This window comes from Mesoplodon densirostris, chromosome 6 (assembly GCF_025265405.1).
Source record: "Mesoplodon densirostris isolate mMesDen1 chromosome 6, mMesDen1 primary haplotype, whole genome shotgun sequence".
Classification (NCBI taxonomy): Eukaryota; Metazoa; Chordata; class Mammalia; order Artiodactyla; family Ziphiidae; genus Mesoplodon; species Mesoplodon densirostris.
In genome coordinates, this window is record NC_082666.1 from 73,587,424 (window position 1) to 73,605,585 (window position 18,162).

The 18,162-nt window shown below is 42.9% G+C and overlaps 1 protein-coding gene across 5 annotated transcripts in view; it reads right to left on the bottom strand.

Annotated features, from left to right (window-relative positions):
* Positions 1 to 8,630: 8,630 nt before the first annotated feature.
* VLDLR (very low density lipoprotein receptor) overlaps positions 8,631 to 18,162 on the bottom strand; it is a 31,805-nt gene continuing 22,273 nt past the window's right edge. For 4 of the 5 annotated variants that reach the window (XM_060102236.1, XM_060102235.1, XM_060102234.1 and 1 more), the window contains 9 exons: positions 17,937 to 18,108; positions 17,115 to 17,333; positions 15,173 to 15,291; positions 14,423 to 14,562; positions 13,959 to 14,100; positions 12,965 to 13,111; positions 11,174 to 11,254; positions 10,163 to 10,332; positions 8,631 to 9,285 (listed from right to left, as the gene is read on the bottom strand). In XM_060102236.1, the coding sequence (XP_059958219.1) occupies positions 9,250 to 9,285; positions 10,163 to 10,332; positions 11,174 to 11,254; positions 12,965 to 13,111; positions 13,959 to 14,100; positions 14,423 to 14,562; positions 15,173 to 15,291; positions 17,115 to 17,333; positions 17,937 to 18,108 (1,226 nt within the window). In that variant the 3' untranslated portion in view covers positions 8,631 to 9,249. Of the gene's footprint in view, positions 9,286 to 10,162; positions 10,333 to 11,173; positions 11,255 to 11,639; positions 11,724 to 12,964; positions 13,112 to 13,958; positions 14,101 to 14,422; positions 14,563 to 15,172; positions 15,292 to 17,114; positions 17,334 to 17,936; positions 18,109 to 18,162 lie in introns of all 5 variants that reach the window. The other variant, XM_060102237.1, reaches the window with a different exon arrangement.

The following is an 18,162-nucleotide window of genomic DNA, read 5'->3' on the forward strand; positions in this document are numbered from 1 at the left end:
CATTTAAAGAGCCTTTCCTCTAAAAGAGGAAAGAAAAAAAAATTCCTTTCCTCAGATTTTGGGTCCTAGGAGGCACTTGTCTTTCAAAACAATGTTCTTCTTTTTGTTTTTTGGGTTTTTTTTTTTTTTTTTTTTAATATTAAGGCTCACGAGCTCTTGTTGAATTTCTAGGCACATTAGGAGAGTAACTGTTACTCTGTGGGTCATTGTCTGATGAATGGGGTCTCCTTGCTGGGTAGATATAGGCAGACATTTTCTGCTTCCCCAGCTGGGACCTGTTACCAATGGTATCAGACAAGTACCTGACTCAGTGACCTTGGGATCCCTTTCAACTGAGAAATACCAGGATTCTGAAATTTGTTGGGGGAAATAGTTTCGATAATCTGCCAATGCCTTTAAAGACCAGGTGGGTAACAGGGAACATATCAATACATAGCAGTTGGATAGATGGAAAATGCTGGATGCTGTCTAAAGCCATTACATTGAAAAAAATATTGTGCGACCTACAGAAAACATACCTGTAGAGGACATTGCTCAAGAGCTAGCACAGAACTCTGTACAAAAAGGTCCCTGCCAGATAGGAGGGCTCCCTTTGAATGGGTGAAAAGCTTGTACTTCTGTGGACTGGGATTTATGCTCCAGGCTCTTATCTTCTTCTAGATGCAGACTTCCTTTGTTAGGGAGGAGAAGCATGACTTTCCCTCCAGCTACCGTGCAGCCGCATTGAGTTTCTCCACTGACGCTGCGGTCATGCCTGTCATCCCTGCCCAGTCAGGGGGCAGCCAAACCGATACCCGCAGGTAGAGAGCACAGCTGGGATAGCAACCAGCTAGCTTTTCCTGGAGGAGGGGACCAACGATCACGACCCATTCTCCACTCCAGAGACACGGCTTGTACACGTACTGTGCCCTCACCATCCCCATGACCGCTGCATGTGGACTAGAGCTTTCTTCCATCCCCCCCAGCCCAAGCCATGGCCATCTACCTGCCCTACTGCCATCGTCTCCTAACTTATCTCCCTGTTTCCACCCCTGCTTCCCTGCAGCCTATTCTCAACAAAGCAGTCAGCACGATCCTTTTAAAATGAGATGTCCCTCTACTGCCCCCAAACCCTCTTAAGTTGTCCCATCACTTAAAATCCCAACCCCCAACCACAGCCCTAGAAGTCTACATCACTTGGTCTTTGCTGCTCCCTTCTCCCCTCCCTCTCTGCCTTGGTCACCTCCACCTACATGGCCACCTTGCTTTATCATAGATGAAACAAGCATGCTCCTGCCTCAGGACTTCTGCTTCTGCTCTGTCCTGAGTAGGCCACTTCCACAATTCTACCAGGTTCTCTGCCCAAGTCACCTCCTTGGAGGGCTTCCTTGATGGCTGTTTCTAAAATAGCTCATTCTATCATTCTCTGCCCTCTACTCTGTTTGTTTTTCTTTGGAGTTCTTATCACTACCTGACATATTAAATGTCTGTTCCATTCCTGACTCCCAGCTAGAATGAGCACCATGAAGGATGGGGCTTTGGCCTGTTTTGACCTCCACTGGTTCCCCAGAATCCAGAACAAAGTATGGCACATAGGTGGTATTGAACAAATGCATGAAATAAGGACAAATGAAGTGTGTGTGTGTGTGTGTGTGTGTGTGTGTGTGTGTGTGTGTGTGTGTGTGTAGAGGCGGTACCTTTTGAAGGGGTTGGTTCATACATATCTTTCCTCAATTTCATTAAAAGTTCAAGAGCTTTTTGAGTTCCCTCCTAACTGATGATCAATTTAGGATATGCCAATTATAAAACTGTCCTCGAACCTTTCAGAAACTCTCACTGTAAGTCCCCTGACACCAGAGAAGGAATGCCAGTTCTTATCTAGTTATCTAAAATCATCCTCCAGCATTTATAAGCCCTTCTCAGGAAATCACAGGGCTATTTGTTTGGGGTCAGGTAAAAAGGCAAATTTCCTTTTAGCTTTAGAGAACTAGTCCTTGGCAAATATCACATGTAAATGGACGAATTTAAGAAAACATACATGACTATGGGTTTAAACCATACTCTCTGCCCTCGATCAACCAGTAGGCAAGAAATACCTCTAAATAAGAGCCTAGAGCATTAGTTAAATGTTCAGACCCAATATTTATCTTCTTCCACATCTCTTAGGTTATGGGCCCATCACACTTGCTGAGCGTGATAAATCCAAAGATCATGCTAACCTCACCTTCTGGAGTGGTACAAAGTTTAACATCTTATCCCCCCCCACTGATTAAACAGACCTCTCTGTATAACCGGTGAACTTAAACCAGTCACCTGTGCGCTTTAATCAGCAGAGGGTCACACATACAAGGATTCCTGCAGAGCTCTTAGGTACAGCACGATTAATTTTGATTTCTTGGAGTGAAAAAAGATCTCCAAATGCTAGCATTTCGAGGGGAGGCCTAAGAGGGAACACTTGCAAATGGGATTGAGTATGAGTGCAGACCAAAATCAGATCTCCAAATGGACACAAGTAAAGAATTTTAACTTTTTTAAAAAATGAATTATGATTTTTTTGGCACTGGAGAAGAAATAGCAGCTGTTACTTGAGTAAAGCCCTCTTAAGTGTTGCCTCTCTGTCTTAGGAGGACCCTATGCAAGTAGGAGTTATGATTTTCAGAGGACAGAAGTTTGGATGATAAGCAACCTACCCGTGGCCACAGCTAGTCAGGTGGAGGAGGGAACACCCCAACTTACATTTCTGTCACTGCAGAGCTGGTATTCACTCAACATTTCACTCATTAAGTGAATCTTAAATTCATTAAGGACTCTCTGTTGAGCTTTTATAGATTTTTTTTGACAGTTTATCTCTCCCTCAATTTCCTTATTTTCTTCCCACTACTCCCTGAGCCAATTCCAAGGTTTAGCACCCAATATCACCCAAACATTTGGGAGGCATTGCTTGGAAAAAGTTTCGGATGGAATATCTATGTCTAAAGGCTCACAAAAACTTAGCCTTATCATAAATATAATTTCAACCCAGACCACTTAAGAGCTGATGAGGGGAAAGTATCAAAATGATTTTTCTTGCCTGTCAAGGCCTGTCTTGTCCTGTCACCCTGGGGCTTCCTACCTTTAGGGCCTGTTCTCCGTCATCCACAGGGAGGAAGCCCTGGCCTAACATTCTTTGGTAATAGTGGCTTTGATTTTCGTTCCTCTCATGGGAGGGGTGGAAAGGGGGAGTTTGAGAGGTGGCACATTGGCTGTCTATGGTGAGGCACTAACTATACATCTAAAGATGGCAAGAAAAGGGACATCTCTCATTCTTTCAACTTGATGGGCCCAGATCTGGTGGCCCTGGTTGGTTCCCAGAAAGGGGTGACTGAGCCATATTCAGTCGAGAAAAGGAGAAAGATTGGGGTAAAAACTTTTGGAAAAGTTCTCTAGAAAAAGGAAAGGCTCACAACAGTTCTCTCAAAAATAAACTTTATTTAGGTTAAACGTACAGTTCATTAATAAAACAATGTTTATCTACAGGTCAGCAGGATGGGATGTGTCCCAACATGTGCCTCTAGAATTCTGAAGATTCTGAGCGTGATAACTGGTTGTACGCTCTGGACTCCTGAGGCCTTACATGCTCTTAAATCACATTTTGGTATCAAGTGACATTTTTAAAAGGGCAAGAGAGTTTTGTCAAAGCCAGTCATTTCGTTCAAAGAATTCTTCCCCGTCCTTGTGTATGTGTGAAATGTGAGCAATGCCCAGGTCTCAGGGGTAGATTCCAGAATACCTAAGGTCCAGTCTTAAGAGTTACAGCATCATCACTCCGTGGACTCAGGTTCCAGTTCTTTCTGTCTTCTTGGGCATGTATCTCCTTATAATAACCTTAAAATTTAAGATTTGTTGTGTTACAGCTTGTTTTCCCCAGTGTCTTCATACACAGGAATGATGTTGCATGTCTATAAATTCCTTTAGGGACTCTTTATCTTTCACTTTGCAATCCAATAATCTACTCCTGCTTCTGTGATGGCCAAGGAAAATAATTCTGGAACTTCAGCATCTTGTAGGCATGACACAGAACTAATACACTTATTCTGTGCCAACCTGATGTGGAGGTGCTAGTGTTCCACCCCTGTGTGCCGCCATATTGGAAGTCAGCCATCGTGGGCATCTGAGAAACTGTGGAAGCATCCTAAGGTCATTAGTAAAGGGAACTCAGCAAACATACAACGTGACATTCACCTTAACCTTTACACAGCACTGCCTCCTTTCCTGAGAGGAGATGCCAGTAAGCACGTAGGGTTTGGAATCACTTGTTATTTGTAGCCTCAGTTTTCACATCTATAAAATGGAGGTAATACTTACCTATTCAGTTTGTTGTGAAGATCAAATAAAATACATGAGAGCATTTATTTAGCACATTATTAAACGTATGTTGAGAAGTTAAGGGAGATTCAAAGTGCTTTAGCTGCCATCCAAAGCCTGTGCAGGCCCCCAAATATTTATTTCCACGTCTTAGGCAGTGAAGTCAAAAGGTTGAGGCAGAAACACACTCGCTCTGTTTCTAGGGTTCAAAGCATGTAATCCTTTCAGCCTTTTTATCTATATAAAGGTACTATTCCTACCTGAATTTCAGACTGTGATCTCATTAGATAGGTATAGTGGAAAACAGTTGGGACAAGGTCTAATGCGTGTTACACTCAATGAGTTAAGTTACCTGTAATTCTCACTGGGCAAGTCGCTTACCAGTTTCTAGACCGTGCCACCATAAATACAAGTAGAGGCTTGCCTTTGAGAGTGACATAGAGCAGTGACGTGTGCCTTGCACCCTCTAAATGCCAGATGCAGGGATGAGCTTTCGTGTGCTTTCTCCCTGAATCCTTACCGTGTCATAGCAAGACAGTCCCCAGCACCTCGGTGTACAGAGTGGCTTAGTGACTTGCCCAAATGTACCACATGCAAGGCTGACGCAGCAGCCAGCACTCTTAACCTCCTTACTGCCAATCTGACTTTGCCCTTGAGCACAGTGAAGAAGAAAACTGTTTCTGATGTGCCATAGGGTCGCCTGCAGAGCCTGTACCTCCACCCTCAGCCTGCCTTCCTCCTGCCTCAGTGACTGGATGGAAGGAGACTGACAGTGGGGCTGTTGGTCGGTGGTCCCGCTTCGTTCCTGTCTCTCAGATGAGCCGGGCTCAGAAACACTGAACGCATTTGGGAGACAGGACAGAGAGATGGGCCACTCCTGTGGGCTGTTTCTTAGTAGCTTATCCCCGGACCCCGACATTTCACATATAGGACCTCACCACTATCTCGCATTCAGCTTTTCATGTAAAAAGAAGGCTGATCACCCTTCCCATGAATTTATTTTGAGCTGGAAAGCTTCTATGCTTGATTTGAGAGAACGAAGTCCAAAAAAATGCCATTGTTTAATCTTCAAATTTGTTCCTGCTGCATTTGGAAGTAAGATACCTTTGAAGCCTTTTTCGACTTTTATGTATTCCTGAACTTCCACAGTTTCGGTCCACGATATGGCTGAAACATGGACATACAATTCTCCATTTTCCCAAAGAGTCAGGCTGAACACTTGATTATGAAACTGAGAGCCCAAAAATCAGAGATAAAAACTAGCAGGTTGTGTTCTTCATTCTCAGACCCACGTTGTCGCAGCAAAAGTGTAGATGCTTTTTGAAAGTTTCCCCACCATTAAAGCAAGGAGTCAAGCTTCTACTGGGTTCAAAATAATAAACTGCTTCCCAAGGTAAGAATTCTAGGAAATTACTCATTGGGCTGCATGACACGGGAGTACACCCCATCAGAATCTTCTGGTTGAGTGTGAGGATAGTTAAAAGGCAAACTTCTGTGGGAGGGAGACGCAAGAGGGAGGGGATATGGGGATATATGTATGTGTATAGCTGATTCACTTTGATATACAGCAGAAACTAACACACCATTGTAAAGCAATTATACTCCAATAAAGAGGTTAAAAAAACCCTTCTATTTAGGTCTCCCGTTTCTAAGTGTTAACTGAAGAGTTAGTCCTTTAAATGCCCTATAGTTTTGCTACTGAAAGCCTGTCTTCTCATTTTTTGAGGAGGGCTATCAGACTTCCAAAGATATAAGGAACAGAAGCAAGTGCCATAGTTGGTGTCTCCATTTTTTTGCCTTGTGTTCATCAAGAATTGAATACCACAGGTTCGGAAATGATACCACAGCTTTAAAATAGCTATTAGAATGTTTTAAGAGAGGTGGTTGATCAACTGGGACTATTTCTTGCCAAACAGATAGCTTGCCAAGGCCACTCAAAAATTTGGACTCGGGCCTCCCTGGTGGCGCAGTGGTTGAGAGTCCGCCTGCCGATGCAGGGGACACGGGTTCGTGCCCCGATCCCGGAGGATCCCACATGCCGCAGAGCGGCTGGGCCCGCGAGCCATGGCCGCGGGGCCTGTGTGTCCGGAGCCTGTGCTCCGCAACGGGAGAGGCCACAGCAGTGAGAGGCCCGCGTACAGCAAAAAAAAAAAAAAAAAAAAAAAAAAAAAATTGGACTCAAAGACTTGACTGGATTTCTTTACCAGAGGCCACAAACCTGTTTATTCATCTATCAGTATCAGTCTTTCTAGCAGTTGGTAAAGCCTCTGGAGGACTTCCTTTCTGTGACTTGTATGACAGGCTCATTTAACTTCAAACAGCCTCCTTTAGCGTTTGCTAAGCTTCATATTTTATCTCTTAATTCTCATTGCCCACATTAAACTCTAGAGACACAGCAAACTTACAGCAAAAGGTTTCACATAGGATTCTTAAAGTTCTTGTGTGGATACTGATGCAGAGGCCCTAGGCTCCCATGAACTCTTAATTCACGCTGAATTGGCTAGCCATGTAACTATTCTAATTTCCATAGAAATATCTAGTTACTTCATTGCTTCAAGTGAGTGTGTACCTTTTAAGTTAGAGATTTTGTCCTTGGCTAATTCCTGTGGAGAGCAAGGTAAAAGAATGAGATGCTTTAGACTCTTTGAAGGTTGGAAATTGGGACCTAGAACCTGGAGGAACACAGTAGGGACTGGAATCCAAGAGATGATGGAGAATCTGCTTGATTTTCTTCTTAAAAACGATGACTTTGGGCGTTAGAGTTGATGAATACTGTATAATCCTTGTAATGGGGGAAAAAACACTGGTGTCTTTAAGCTTCCTAGGAGGGAATTCTGTATTGCTCCAAATGAATAAACCAATCAGTGGGTTTTGTACCAGAGCAGGGTCAAAGTCCCAGTCAACCAAATGGCCTTTAGAGTTTACATAAGAAGAATGCTCACCTACTTATCAAATAGGCACTGCAGACACCTCACATCAGCAGACCACATCCTGTTTAGTGTTATCACTACCTAAAGATGAAGCAACAGGTGGCCAGAAGAGTCCTACCTTCACAACTACGTCCTTTTGCTCTACATGTTTGACCTCCTCATCTCCCATAAAAAAGGTTCACGCCTATTCTTTCTTTCACTTTCATCCATTTGACCAACATCTCAAGAGGGTATCTATTAAACAAGATGACAGAAGCACCTTCTTCATCCAGGATTATTGATCTCTTTGCCTAAGCCACAAGCTACATGTCCACTGTCTTACTTATATTCCATATGAAGGTGGACTCTGACTCATCCACTGATCCATTTAGCTACTCAAAACATCTTCTCTTCATCCTTTGGCTACTGCACTGATCATTCAATCCATGAAGACTGCTGCACCTTCTGCAGTGGACTGTCACCTAGAGCATCCTCCCAGGGTTAAAGCATTGTATCTTCCCTTGCTTGTTGGCTTCCTGTGGCTTTAGAGAAAGAAATGGCCAATCTGATGAAAAATTTATGCAAGCTCTGTGCTACTTTTTCTTCTACCCAAAGTTCTTATCTACTCTTCATAGCACACGTTTCAAAAATTGTCCATAGAAGGAGTCCATCCTATGCCAGCCAGCCTGACAAATTAGATCATCTTACAGATTCTCCATGAAGTCACTTTAGAACAGTGGTTTTCAAATTTTAGTTCACATCAGAATCACCTGAAGGGCTTCTGAAAACACATATCCCTGGACCTTACCCTCAGAGTTTCTGATTCAGCAGGTCTGGGGTGGGGCCTGAGAATATTCATGTTTAACAAGTTCCCAGGTGATGCAGATGCTAACCTTAAGTCCACTGAGAACCACTGCTTTAGACTGTTCAAGAATGGCATTTCTGCTTGTTACCTCCCTAGCTCTCCTCAGGATTGACTGTCTAGGCATGTAAAAGGAGTAAGTCCTTACTCATGCTTTGCAAGGCACTTGCCCTTGAACGGTATATAATGATAGGACATGTAAAACAGAGACTTAAGTACAGAGAAGCAGAATTGACAGAAATCTTGGCATATGTTTCTGGATCAGGCAACGAATGAATGAGAATAGGAACTTTCCTCAAAGAAGAAGAATTCCAGGTGCAGGTTAAGCTAGCTTCTTTTACAAAATAAACATTTGGGGAGGCAAGTATTAAGTGGTACCTCATCCTTTTAGCACTTGATTGTAAGAGAAACAAGCCAAATTGTAGGCTTCCTTATATAATACAATATCAAGATCTATAGCTCATATATTTAGTTAGAACACCTGATACTAACTCAGCTTGTTTATAGAAGTTCATCCTAGAGGAATAGGCACAAACCATGGTTAAGCTGCTTGGTTTAATTTTTTTAGCACTTGGAAAAAAAATGTACAGTAGTTTGAATACTTAGTCTTTGCAAACCTCCACTGAGGTCAAAGAGTTCATTCATACGTACAAAATTAGTTTACAAATTTTTTGGCAAGTTCATCTTAGTAACCCGTTTTATCCTATTGCCATTGTCCCAACCATTGAAAAAGTTTACAATAATTTACATAGAAATATTTTCAAAGTGCTTAAGAATAGTGATTGTTCTCTGGGGTATTTACAGATGGCCTATACAATGTATGTACAGGTGGTATACGCTATAGCACAAGTTTCATTGCTGGAATATGGCTTTCTAGGGAAAGTGCATATTTGGCCAGAGGTGGCAATACTGTCTAGAAATTCAAGGGCTACAGATACTTTCGGTAACCACATCCAAAGCTGAAGTAGAATGTGGACAGGACTATTTACAAAAGTAGTATAAAAATGGTTAAGTATACAAGCTTGATCCACGCAAAGATATTTCGATGTTCTTCCAAACTGGAGGAAGAAAGAGGCTTCAGCTGCTGGCTCGGTTACCATTCCGAAGTGGGTTATTACTGGTTTAGAACTCAAAGGTCACAACTTGTCTCAGGAGTCAAGCTAGATCATCGTCTGTGCTTACAACGGATATCTGTGGAAGAGAAAAAGCATGGAATGTGTCTGGTGATTCCCTCACTGGTAGCAACTTGTCTCTAAAATGAACCTTGCTTTTGTGTTGGTCATTCAGAGACCAAAGGTGCATAGAAGGAAGCCAGATCCCAAACAGTATTGAGTTGCATCACTAATGCATTTTAACTGGAATTCAACTCTATCTACTTGGTAGAGAGAGAAAACAGTGTGACTAATTCTGCCTGTTCTACTTAATGATTTTAGAACCTGGAGAAAAATGTGAAAAGACACACGTGTGCCGTGAACTGACCACACTCTTGTTTCACCAGAGCTTGAGGGAGTGCTCAGCACTTGTTCTGTTCAGAGTTCTGTAAGTGAAGGCCAAATACTCCATGTGAGTTTCAACTGAAGAACAAGTGACTGACTCTACTGTTGAAAGGAAAGCTAGCTCTACGAGGTGCAATAGGTCATTTTCAAGTATTTGGTCATTTTGGCTAAATGAATCTTGCTCAATACACTGACTTTAAGTCAACCCCCCTATATATGATATGCTAATTTACTTTTAAGTATCCAGCAGGCAACTGATGGAACAGTTCAGAAAGGAGATACTCGGCTCATGCTAATGTTTACATGTAGTTTCTATAACCCAAAATATCTCAAATTGTATAGTGATGTCGTTAATTGACTTGTCATTCTGTTTGGGGCAGATACTTGTCAACTGACTTACTTAAGTTCTAACAGCCTAGACTGTCTAATCTCCAGGTAGTAGATGAAGCATTTGGTGGGTCCATGATTCTAATGGCTCTTTCTAGCCCAGGCAGCCATAGCTTGAGTTGTGGTCTCCTTTCCAAAAAGTCCTACTGCGAGTCATGGTACATAAAGACACAAAGCTAACTTACTGCTGGGTACGTGTGTCCGACAGAAGCACTGTGTCTACCAATGTCTATCGACAGGTCCTCTTCAGTGGTCTTCAAGTACACAGGATTGTCAAAGTTCATGCTTTTCATGTTCTTGTGTTGCCAATTCCGCCACATCAAGTAGCCACCTACTGCTGCCATTGCTAAGAGCACTGAAAAAAAGTTAGAAGGTGACTAAACAAGGTCTAGTTTCAAAACATACAAAAAAGATCATGCTAAAGAATCCATGATAATCCAAGCTTTTAATTAATAAAAGCTTCATGTTTTAGGAATCTGGGATGACTAGAAGTTAGAATATAAATGGGCTGGGAGCTTAAAACAAGTTCAGACCAGAGGTGGTGTTATTCTATAGACTCTGGCGCTCAGCTCAGCACATCCATCTGGGCAAATGTAGAGTCCTGGGACCCTCCCCAGGCTGACTGAATTCGAATTGCAGAAGCTTCTGGAGGGCTCTTCAAGGGGTCCTCCTGGTTTGTTAGCCAAGCTTGGAATCCCATAATTTGGGATAAAGAGGCCATTTGGCATAGTGCTTTAGAATTCACATGCCCTAGAATAGCTTTAGAGGGTTTGAAAATTCTTAACTGTTTTCAGTTTACCCTCTACAAGTTCTATAGCTCCTCAAGAAATCATTTTAGCATTTGCGTAGCTCCTCTGTATGAAGTGTTATACATATTTCGAAGGGGAACAGAACGGTGCTCTTCACTGGAAAGGACTTATTATGAAAGGGGATAAAGCCAGACGAACAGCTCTGAAGTAGAAAGCAGTAAGCACCCTTCATCACTGCCGGTCGCTGTGCTAAGGATACCACTGTACAGAAGGCTGTGGACTCTGAAATCAGTGTGCCGGGCTGGTGAGGGGAGCAAGGGTAATTCAGTGTCACGAGTGCTATGACAGTACAAGGGGCCATGGGAAGGGCATCTCTAGATGAACTAGAAATACCCATCGGGTATTTAAGAAGTTCCTTGGATCCAGATATGTGGGGAATCTACTTACAGAGGGGAAGGATGGCCCAGGCAGCAGAAGTCCCTTTTGGGGGAACACTGACCTCCGATACTGCTGTGGTCACATTGATCTCTACAGGGGAATAAAAGGAATCAGTTTAGAAGCATCTGAATTCAGACTTAGAAGTTCAACCACCTGGTAGAGAGCCTCATGCCCTTTTGCATCCATCACTGATGTTCAATATCTACTACAATCGTGTACCAAGAATAACCGGTCTAGAAGTATTTGTGAGTCTCACGCTATAAGAGCCATTTCACTAACAGCTGTCTCAGAGAAATCTTAATGAGTCAGGTCAGGCTAAGGGTTGCAGGTTCTAAGTCTTTGGAGTTTAAATATAGGTTACCAATTAGGGGCAGAACGAGTAGTTAAAGGCTGCTTTAATGATTTAAGGAACAGGTAGGTACAAAGAGTGTGGCTGTTAGCTGAGATGAACAGTTTGCAGAACGGAACCCAATACCTCCAGGAGCTAGTCCACTAGTTGGTGACATTTCTGTTGTGTTGGTATCTTTTGTCTCACTGTAAGTCACAGTAGTTGCAGTACCTGAATTATAAAACCAAGAACCAGGTCAATGCCAAGGTTCCAGAGTGGCTAGCCATTTAGCCCAGACAAGCCATGCGATGGGTTATTTGAACGCTGTGGGAAATTGACAAACCACTGCCAAACCAAGTTGCAGGGTGGGTGTGCCATAACCAAGGGAAACAGCAAAACCAGAGAGACACTGGGGTCTTCGGGCAGAATCGCAAGCAGCTGTAATTGGACAATTCAAAAGGACCGACGGCCTCACTTAAGGACCCCTCTAAGCAAAGTCCCAGGCTACTGGAAGCTGCAAGAAATGCTCTCAAAACCAGACCACCAGGCATACCAGTCTTCCTGCCTAATTGTCTGATAACTGCTTTCTCAGTAAATGGAGCTAGTCCCCGTAGGGACTCAGTATCGCGCTAATAAAAACCTCACAATATGAGATCCTTGCTCACAACCTGCGGGTTTAATTTGCCAGTTAATCAAAAGCTAAGAACAGGAGACTAAAATGCACGTTTCATTTAAGTAGGAGTTTAAGATAATGTCACCCAAGAAGTTTTCCTGTAACCACGGCCAGAAGGTTTCCTGTAACCACGGCCTTTTTTTTTTTTTTTTTTTTTTTTTGGCTGCAATGGGTCTTCCTGCTCTCTAGTTGCGGTGAGCGTGGGCCGCTCTTTGTTGCAGTGCGCGGGCTTCTTACTGCGGTGGCTTCTCTTGTTGTGGAGCACGGGCTCTAGGCACGCAGGCTTCAGTAGTTGCGGCATGCGGGCTCAGTACTTGTGGCTCGTGGGCTCTAGAGCCCAGGCTCAGTAGTTGTGGCACACGGGCTTAGTTGCTCCGTGGCATGTGGGATCTTCCCAGACCAGGGATCGAACCCATGTCCCCCTGCATTGGCAGGCGGATTCTTAACAACTGAGCCACCAGGGAAGTCCCCCAAGGCCTTTTTTAAGCCTAATTTCAGGCCTCTTTCTTTGGAGGAAAATGTTAAGACTTTGTTTAATTATCTGCAAGTTGGCTGGCTCAGTGCTGTAATTGGTATAAATCAGCATAGTCACCTATAGACTCATCTAATGTTGAAATGAGTTAGTCCTGAAGTAGTGATGTGAACTCCTGGCATGCAACAGTAGCAGATATGTTCTCCAATCTATTCCAAGAGTGAGTTAAAACAGAATTCTTAAAATCCAGGCTAGTTTGTGTAGCTAGTGTTTTACTCTAAAGCCTGTTGTATGTCCTGCTTGTGTTTGAAAAGTAAAAAGCCTTACTTTGGCACTCTCGGCCATTGTCCTCTAGATTGTATCCATTGGGACAGGAACAGGTATATTTTGGAGAGTGGTCATTAATCTGTGGGGCTGGCAGGCAGAGGTATTCACATCCTCCATTCTCCATGTCTTCTTCGCACCAATTTTTACCTGTTCAGAAAGAAAAGTCCTTTAAAATGGGTCTTCCAGTGCCTGCTATACATAAAGCTTGGTTCTAGATGCTGAAGACATGACTCCTTGTCTCCAAGGAGTCTAAACTTGTATACTCTGTCAAACCCTAAAGTTAAACCAATACCAGTGAAGGATAAATTTAAGGGTACAGGCAGCATGCTCTAAGGACAGCAAAGAGCCAGAGAAACTTCTTGGAAGTAGGACAAGAGTTATGCCATAAACGGATGGGTGGTGAGGGAAGAGGTGGGGAAAGGAGATGGGTGACTGGACCTGGCCTCACTATTGGTCCAAAGCTTACAAACTGGCTAGTCTGAGGCTCAGAGGAAGAAGAGAAGCATGCTCTGTGGCTTTGCCTCACTCCCACAAATCGGAAGGAACCCAGCTATGGGGAGGTTTAAGGGTTTCATTTGGGTAGAACCAGTCAAGTATTCTGAGCAGGAGACCATAGTGTTTGAGGAAGCACACAATTCCATATAAGACGTGCCATGGTGGGGAGGGAGGAAAAGGCTGTGGCATAAAAGCTACTTTGGAGGCTAGTGCAACAGTCCTAGCAAGAAGGAATGAATGCCAAGGAGATATGGAAGGGACTGAAATAAAAGACAGAACATGGATGGTTGGGAGGGCGGCTAAGAGATGAAATTCTCAAGCTCTTTGACTTGCAAGTCAGAATAAAATATACTGAGCACCAGGTTTGAGGGAGGGTCCAGGAGGGGAAAGTTCCATTGTAGAGCAAGCTGAGTTGCTAGGGAGCTACAGATACCCAGGGGCACTGTGTCATGCTGCTACCCTGAAAGTAGCCACGAGGGGCTCTGCTTCCCCACAGTACCTGATGGCTGTACAAGTGCATGATAGACGATGATGTCTTGGGCATCGTTAAGGTTGTTAACTAGAGTGGCCAGCTCCGATCCAGTGAATTTATTGGCGCCATAGACGGCTTCATTTTCCCCATCTATCCAGTAGACACGATCCTAAAACAGAACCCCCATATTAGTATGTACGTGTAGGATTAACATGAGTCAGTCTCTAAGGTCATTATTATTTACTGGCAATGTAATGGACCAAGTTTATTTAAAGCTGGTCTGGGACATCAGATGTAAAACTCTAAGAGAAGCATGAGTTCAAGTTTCTTAAAATGCTATGAGGAATCAGTATGTCATTTGTCCCAGGTTTTAGGTGAAAGCAGTTTCTCAAGTCATGCCCCTCTGTCCTTCCCTCCTTCCCCTGTTCTTTCTCCCCAAGGTGCTACAGTAACTCAGAGGTATACACTTAGATGTGAGACACACGTCTTACCTCAAATATTGTGAGTGCGAGGGGATGAGCTAGGAATTCCAGAGACTTTAGGACTATCCTGCGATCTTGGCCATTCAAGTCCACACTGGATAACATGTGCAATTTGGAATCCAGCCAATAGAGGCGGCCCTTTATGAGGTCTGGGTAGGAGAAGAATGGCCACTGTGTAAGAAGTCAGTACTGCTCCGCTTCCATTTAAAATAGCTAAGGAATCCAATACTCTACGTTCACGGTTCCTTCTCCAGCAGGGGTTGTTAACAGGGTCCCACCAACCTTGTGAAGGAGCATGCAGAATCTGTACCCCCATTCATTTGGGGGGACTCAAGGGGTACCTGAGATTGTCAAAGTAACTGACTTAAGAAGTGTTAGTGACATTACAGAAGTATTAAAAGAGGTGAGCATTTTGTTGTTCTCCCCTTAGGAGCCAGAAGAAAACCATTATGAGCCTGCAATTCAGGAAATGCTAGGGCACCTAGGCCAGGAGTATGTAGGATGAGAGTTCACAAGGCCCAAGGTTCACCTAATTCCTGTCACATGTTAGCTCCAAATGGATAGAAAAGCTAGTCATTATGGAGCATGTCATCTGTTAGGTCCACCATTCCACTTGTACTGTTCGGTTCCTCTCATCCTAAGTCCCTGCTAAAGAAGGCACCATGGGAGTTGTCTGCCGTAGTCCAGAATTAACTATGGAGATGAGTTAAAACCCTGCAGACGGTCGGACTGTGGTCGAGGAAGGAAGAACATACATACCAAGTGTAATTCCGTTAGGCCACTGAATGTCTGCTGTTACCAGCGCCCGTCTATCAAATCCATTCATTCCTGCTTTTTCGATTTTAGCTGGTTCACCCCAGTCTGACCAGTAAACAAAGCTGGGAAGAATTAAATTAGAAATAAACCTTGGTGGTTTAGAAGGAATAAAGTTGCAGCTTGAGACAGACATTTTCAAAGAGTGAGCAGAAAACTCTAGGGTACCAATTGTGCCACTTAAGGGTCTCAATTGCGTTCTGGGTAAACAGAAGTTAACACTGAATCTACAAGCTCATTACTAACTGTATTAAACTATATAAGTCCGATATTTAAATTTCAGCCCAAAGTCACAGGTTATATATTTCCTGTATCAAAGGCCAATTCTTTCAGTGGAGTAAAAGATGAATATCTGTTAAGTTTTACGGTAGGGGTGGGCTGACTGTGTTCTAGTGAGGCTTCATGGGGGCCAATTGTGATTACTACAGCCTTAGTCAAATACCCTTTTTTTTAAAATTATTAGTTTCTATTTGAGTATAGTTGCCTTACGATGTTGTGTTAGTTTCTGCTGTACGGCAAAGTGAATCAGCTATGTGTATACACATATCCCCTCTTTTTTGGATTTCCTTCCCATTTAGGTCACCACAGAGCACTGAGTAGAGTTCCCTGTGCTATTCAGTAGGTTCTCCTTAGTTATCTATTTTATACATAGTAGTGTATATATGTCAATCCCAATCTCCCAATTCATCTCACCCCCTTTTCCCCCTTTGGTATCCATATGTTTGTTCTCTACATCTGTGTCTCTATTTCTGCTTTGCAAATAAGTTCATCTGTACCATTTTTCTAGATTCCACATATAAGTGATATTATCACATATAAGTGATATTATATGATATTTGTTTTTCTCTTTCTGGCTTACTTCACTCTGTATGACAGTCACTAGGTCCATCCACGTCTCTGCAAATGGCACTATTTCATTCCTTTTTATGGCTGAGTAATATTCCATTGTGTATATGTACCACATCTTCTTTATAGTCAAATTCCTAACAGCTGCTTTTCTATATTATTTAGGGGCAATTTGGGGGAAGTCCTCAGTGAAATGTTTCTAGAGAGGTCTGTTTATTTCCATTGGACTTTCAGACAATTTGCACATTTAGATGAAAGCCTAGAAGTAATGTGGTTACCAAAATCCTTACAACTCATGCTACTACTTAGGTTGGAAGTAATGTGGTTACCAAAATCCTTACAACTCATGCTACTACTTAGGTTGGATCATCCAGAGCTGACCTGATAAAGTGTTCAGACAGAAATTACAAATCATTTGCATAGTGACACAAACTTATCTATGAAAGAGAAACAGACTCACAGACGTACAGAACAGACTTGTGGTTGCCAAGGAGAAGCGGGGGTGAGGGAAGGATAGATTGGGAGTTTGGGGTTATCAGATGTAAACTATTACACATAGAATGGATAAACAACAAGGTCCTACTGTATAGCATAGGGAACTATATTCAGTATCCTGTGATAAACCATAATGGAAAAGAATATAAAAAAGAATGTGTATATGTGTATAACTGAATCACTTTGCTGTGCAGCAGAAATGAACACAACATTGTAAATCAACTATACTTCAATTTAAAAAAGTCACTTGCATAGAAGCTGGGTGGGCATAAGGGTTTAGATACAGCTTTTGGTGTACCTCACATCAGAAATGTCGTTTCACTAATGTGAACCAGCAGTCCTCTGCTCAGGGAGGGCCTGTCGTATAGATGAGGCCATTCCCGGGTTGCTCAACCGTAGCACCACTGACATCTTGGACTGGATGATTCTCTGTTTTGGGGAGTTGCTAAGTCTTGGGATTTAAGTACTGCTTTAGGCATAAGGAAAGCTCCCAACCTATGCAGATAGCATCCGAAAGGTTACATGATGAAAAACACAGAATACAAACCCAGACAACGGGTCCACAGCTATGGAGGCAGGCTCTCGCAAGTCAGACTTAAACAGGAACTTCCTCTTGGTTCCATCTAGGGTAGCTACTGAAATAGTCTTAGAAGCCGCATCAGTCCAGTAGATGGTCTTGTACACCCAATCAACAGCAATGGCTGCAGGATTATAGACATTGTCGATCATTTTAACATGTCTACCAACCTTGTCATCAATTGAGGCACTGAAACAGAATAGGTCACAAGAAATTTAAGAGTTTGACACCATCGGAGCCCGGAGAATGGACTTTCTGCTCACAGAATGGTCAACAACTTTGTTCGGAAAGAACTCTAGTAAACCCCATAGCTCAGCTCGCCACTCTAATTATGTAACCGTGCTGCTTACTGATTCTAAACGATACTGTAGGTTATCTCGTTGTTGGTCTGTACTCTACATGCAAGAACACCACACTTCTAAGTGAAGCTATTTGTTTCAGTAACCATCACCTGAGTTTCTATAGTTGCTGTTAAGAAAAAGCTATCACTACCATTTCTATTTGTAGCAACTGTGAATGGTTCTCAACTAACTGGGGAGAAAGGGGGGGAAATTGGAAAAATTAAGATGTTGTCTGTTATAATCTTATAGTTGTAGCCATCTTTTATTTTATAGGCGATTGTTAGTTTCTAATGAGGAACTGACAGTAATTTAATAAAGAATCAGTGTTTAGAATTATTATTCCCAACTAGTTAGATGCTAGATTGGAGCAAGACACAAGAGAAATTCCTCCACACCTTCCCAAAGGCCAGTGACAATGACTTAGGCGAAGATGCCAAGAACTGAAAGTTACCTGAAGATGGCCTTTTGGCTTAGATCAGCCCAGAATAGTTTCTGAGCAGCAATGTCAGCATCGAGAGCCACAGTGTTTCTTAGCTGTTCAACTAGTTGGATATATTCTTTCCTCTCCAAGCCAATCTTCCTGATGTCTCGTCTATTAGTGAAGATCAGACTTGGCTCTTTGCCTGCAAGACAGGAGTCAGGTTAATTTAGTTTTGCTGTAAGAAGGCAACATCCTT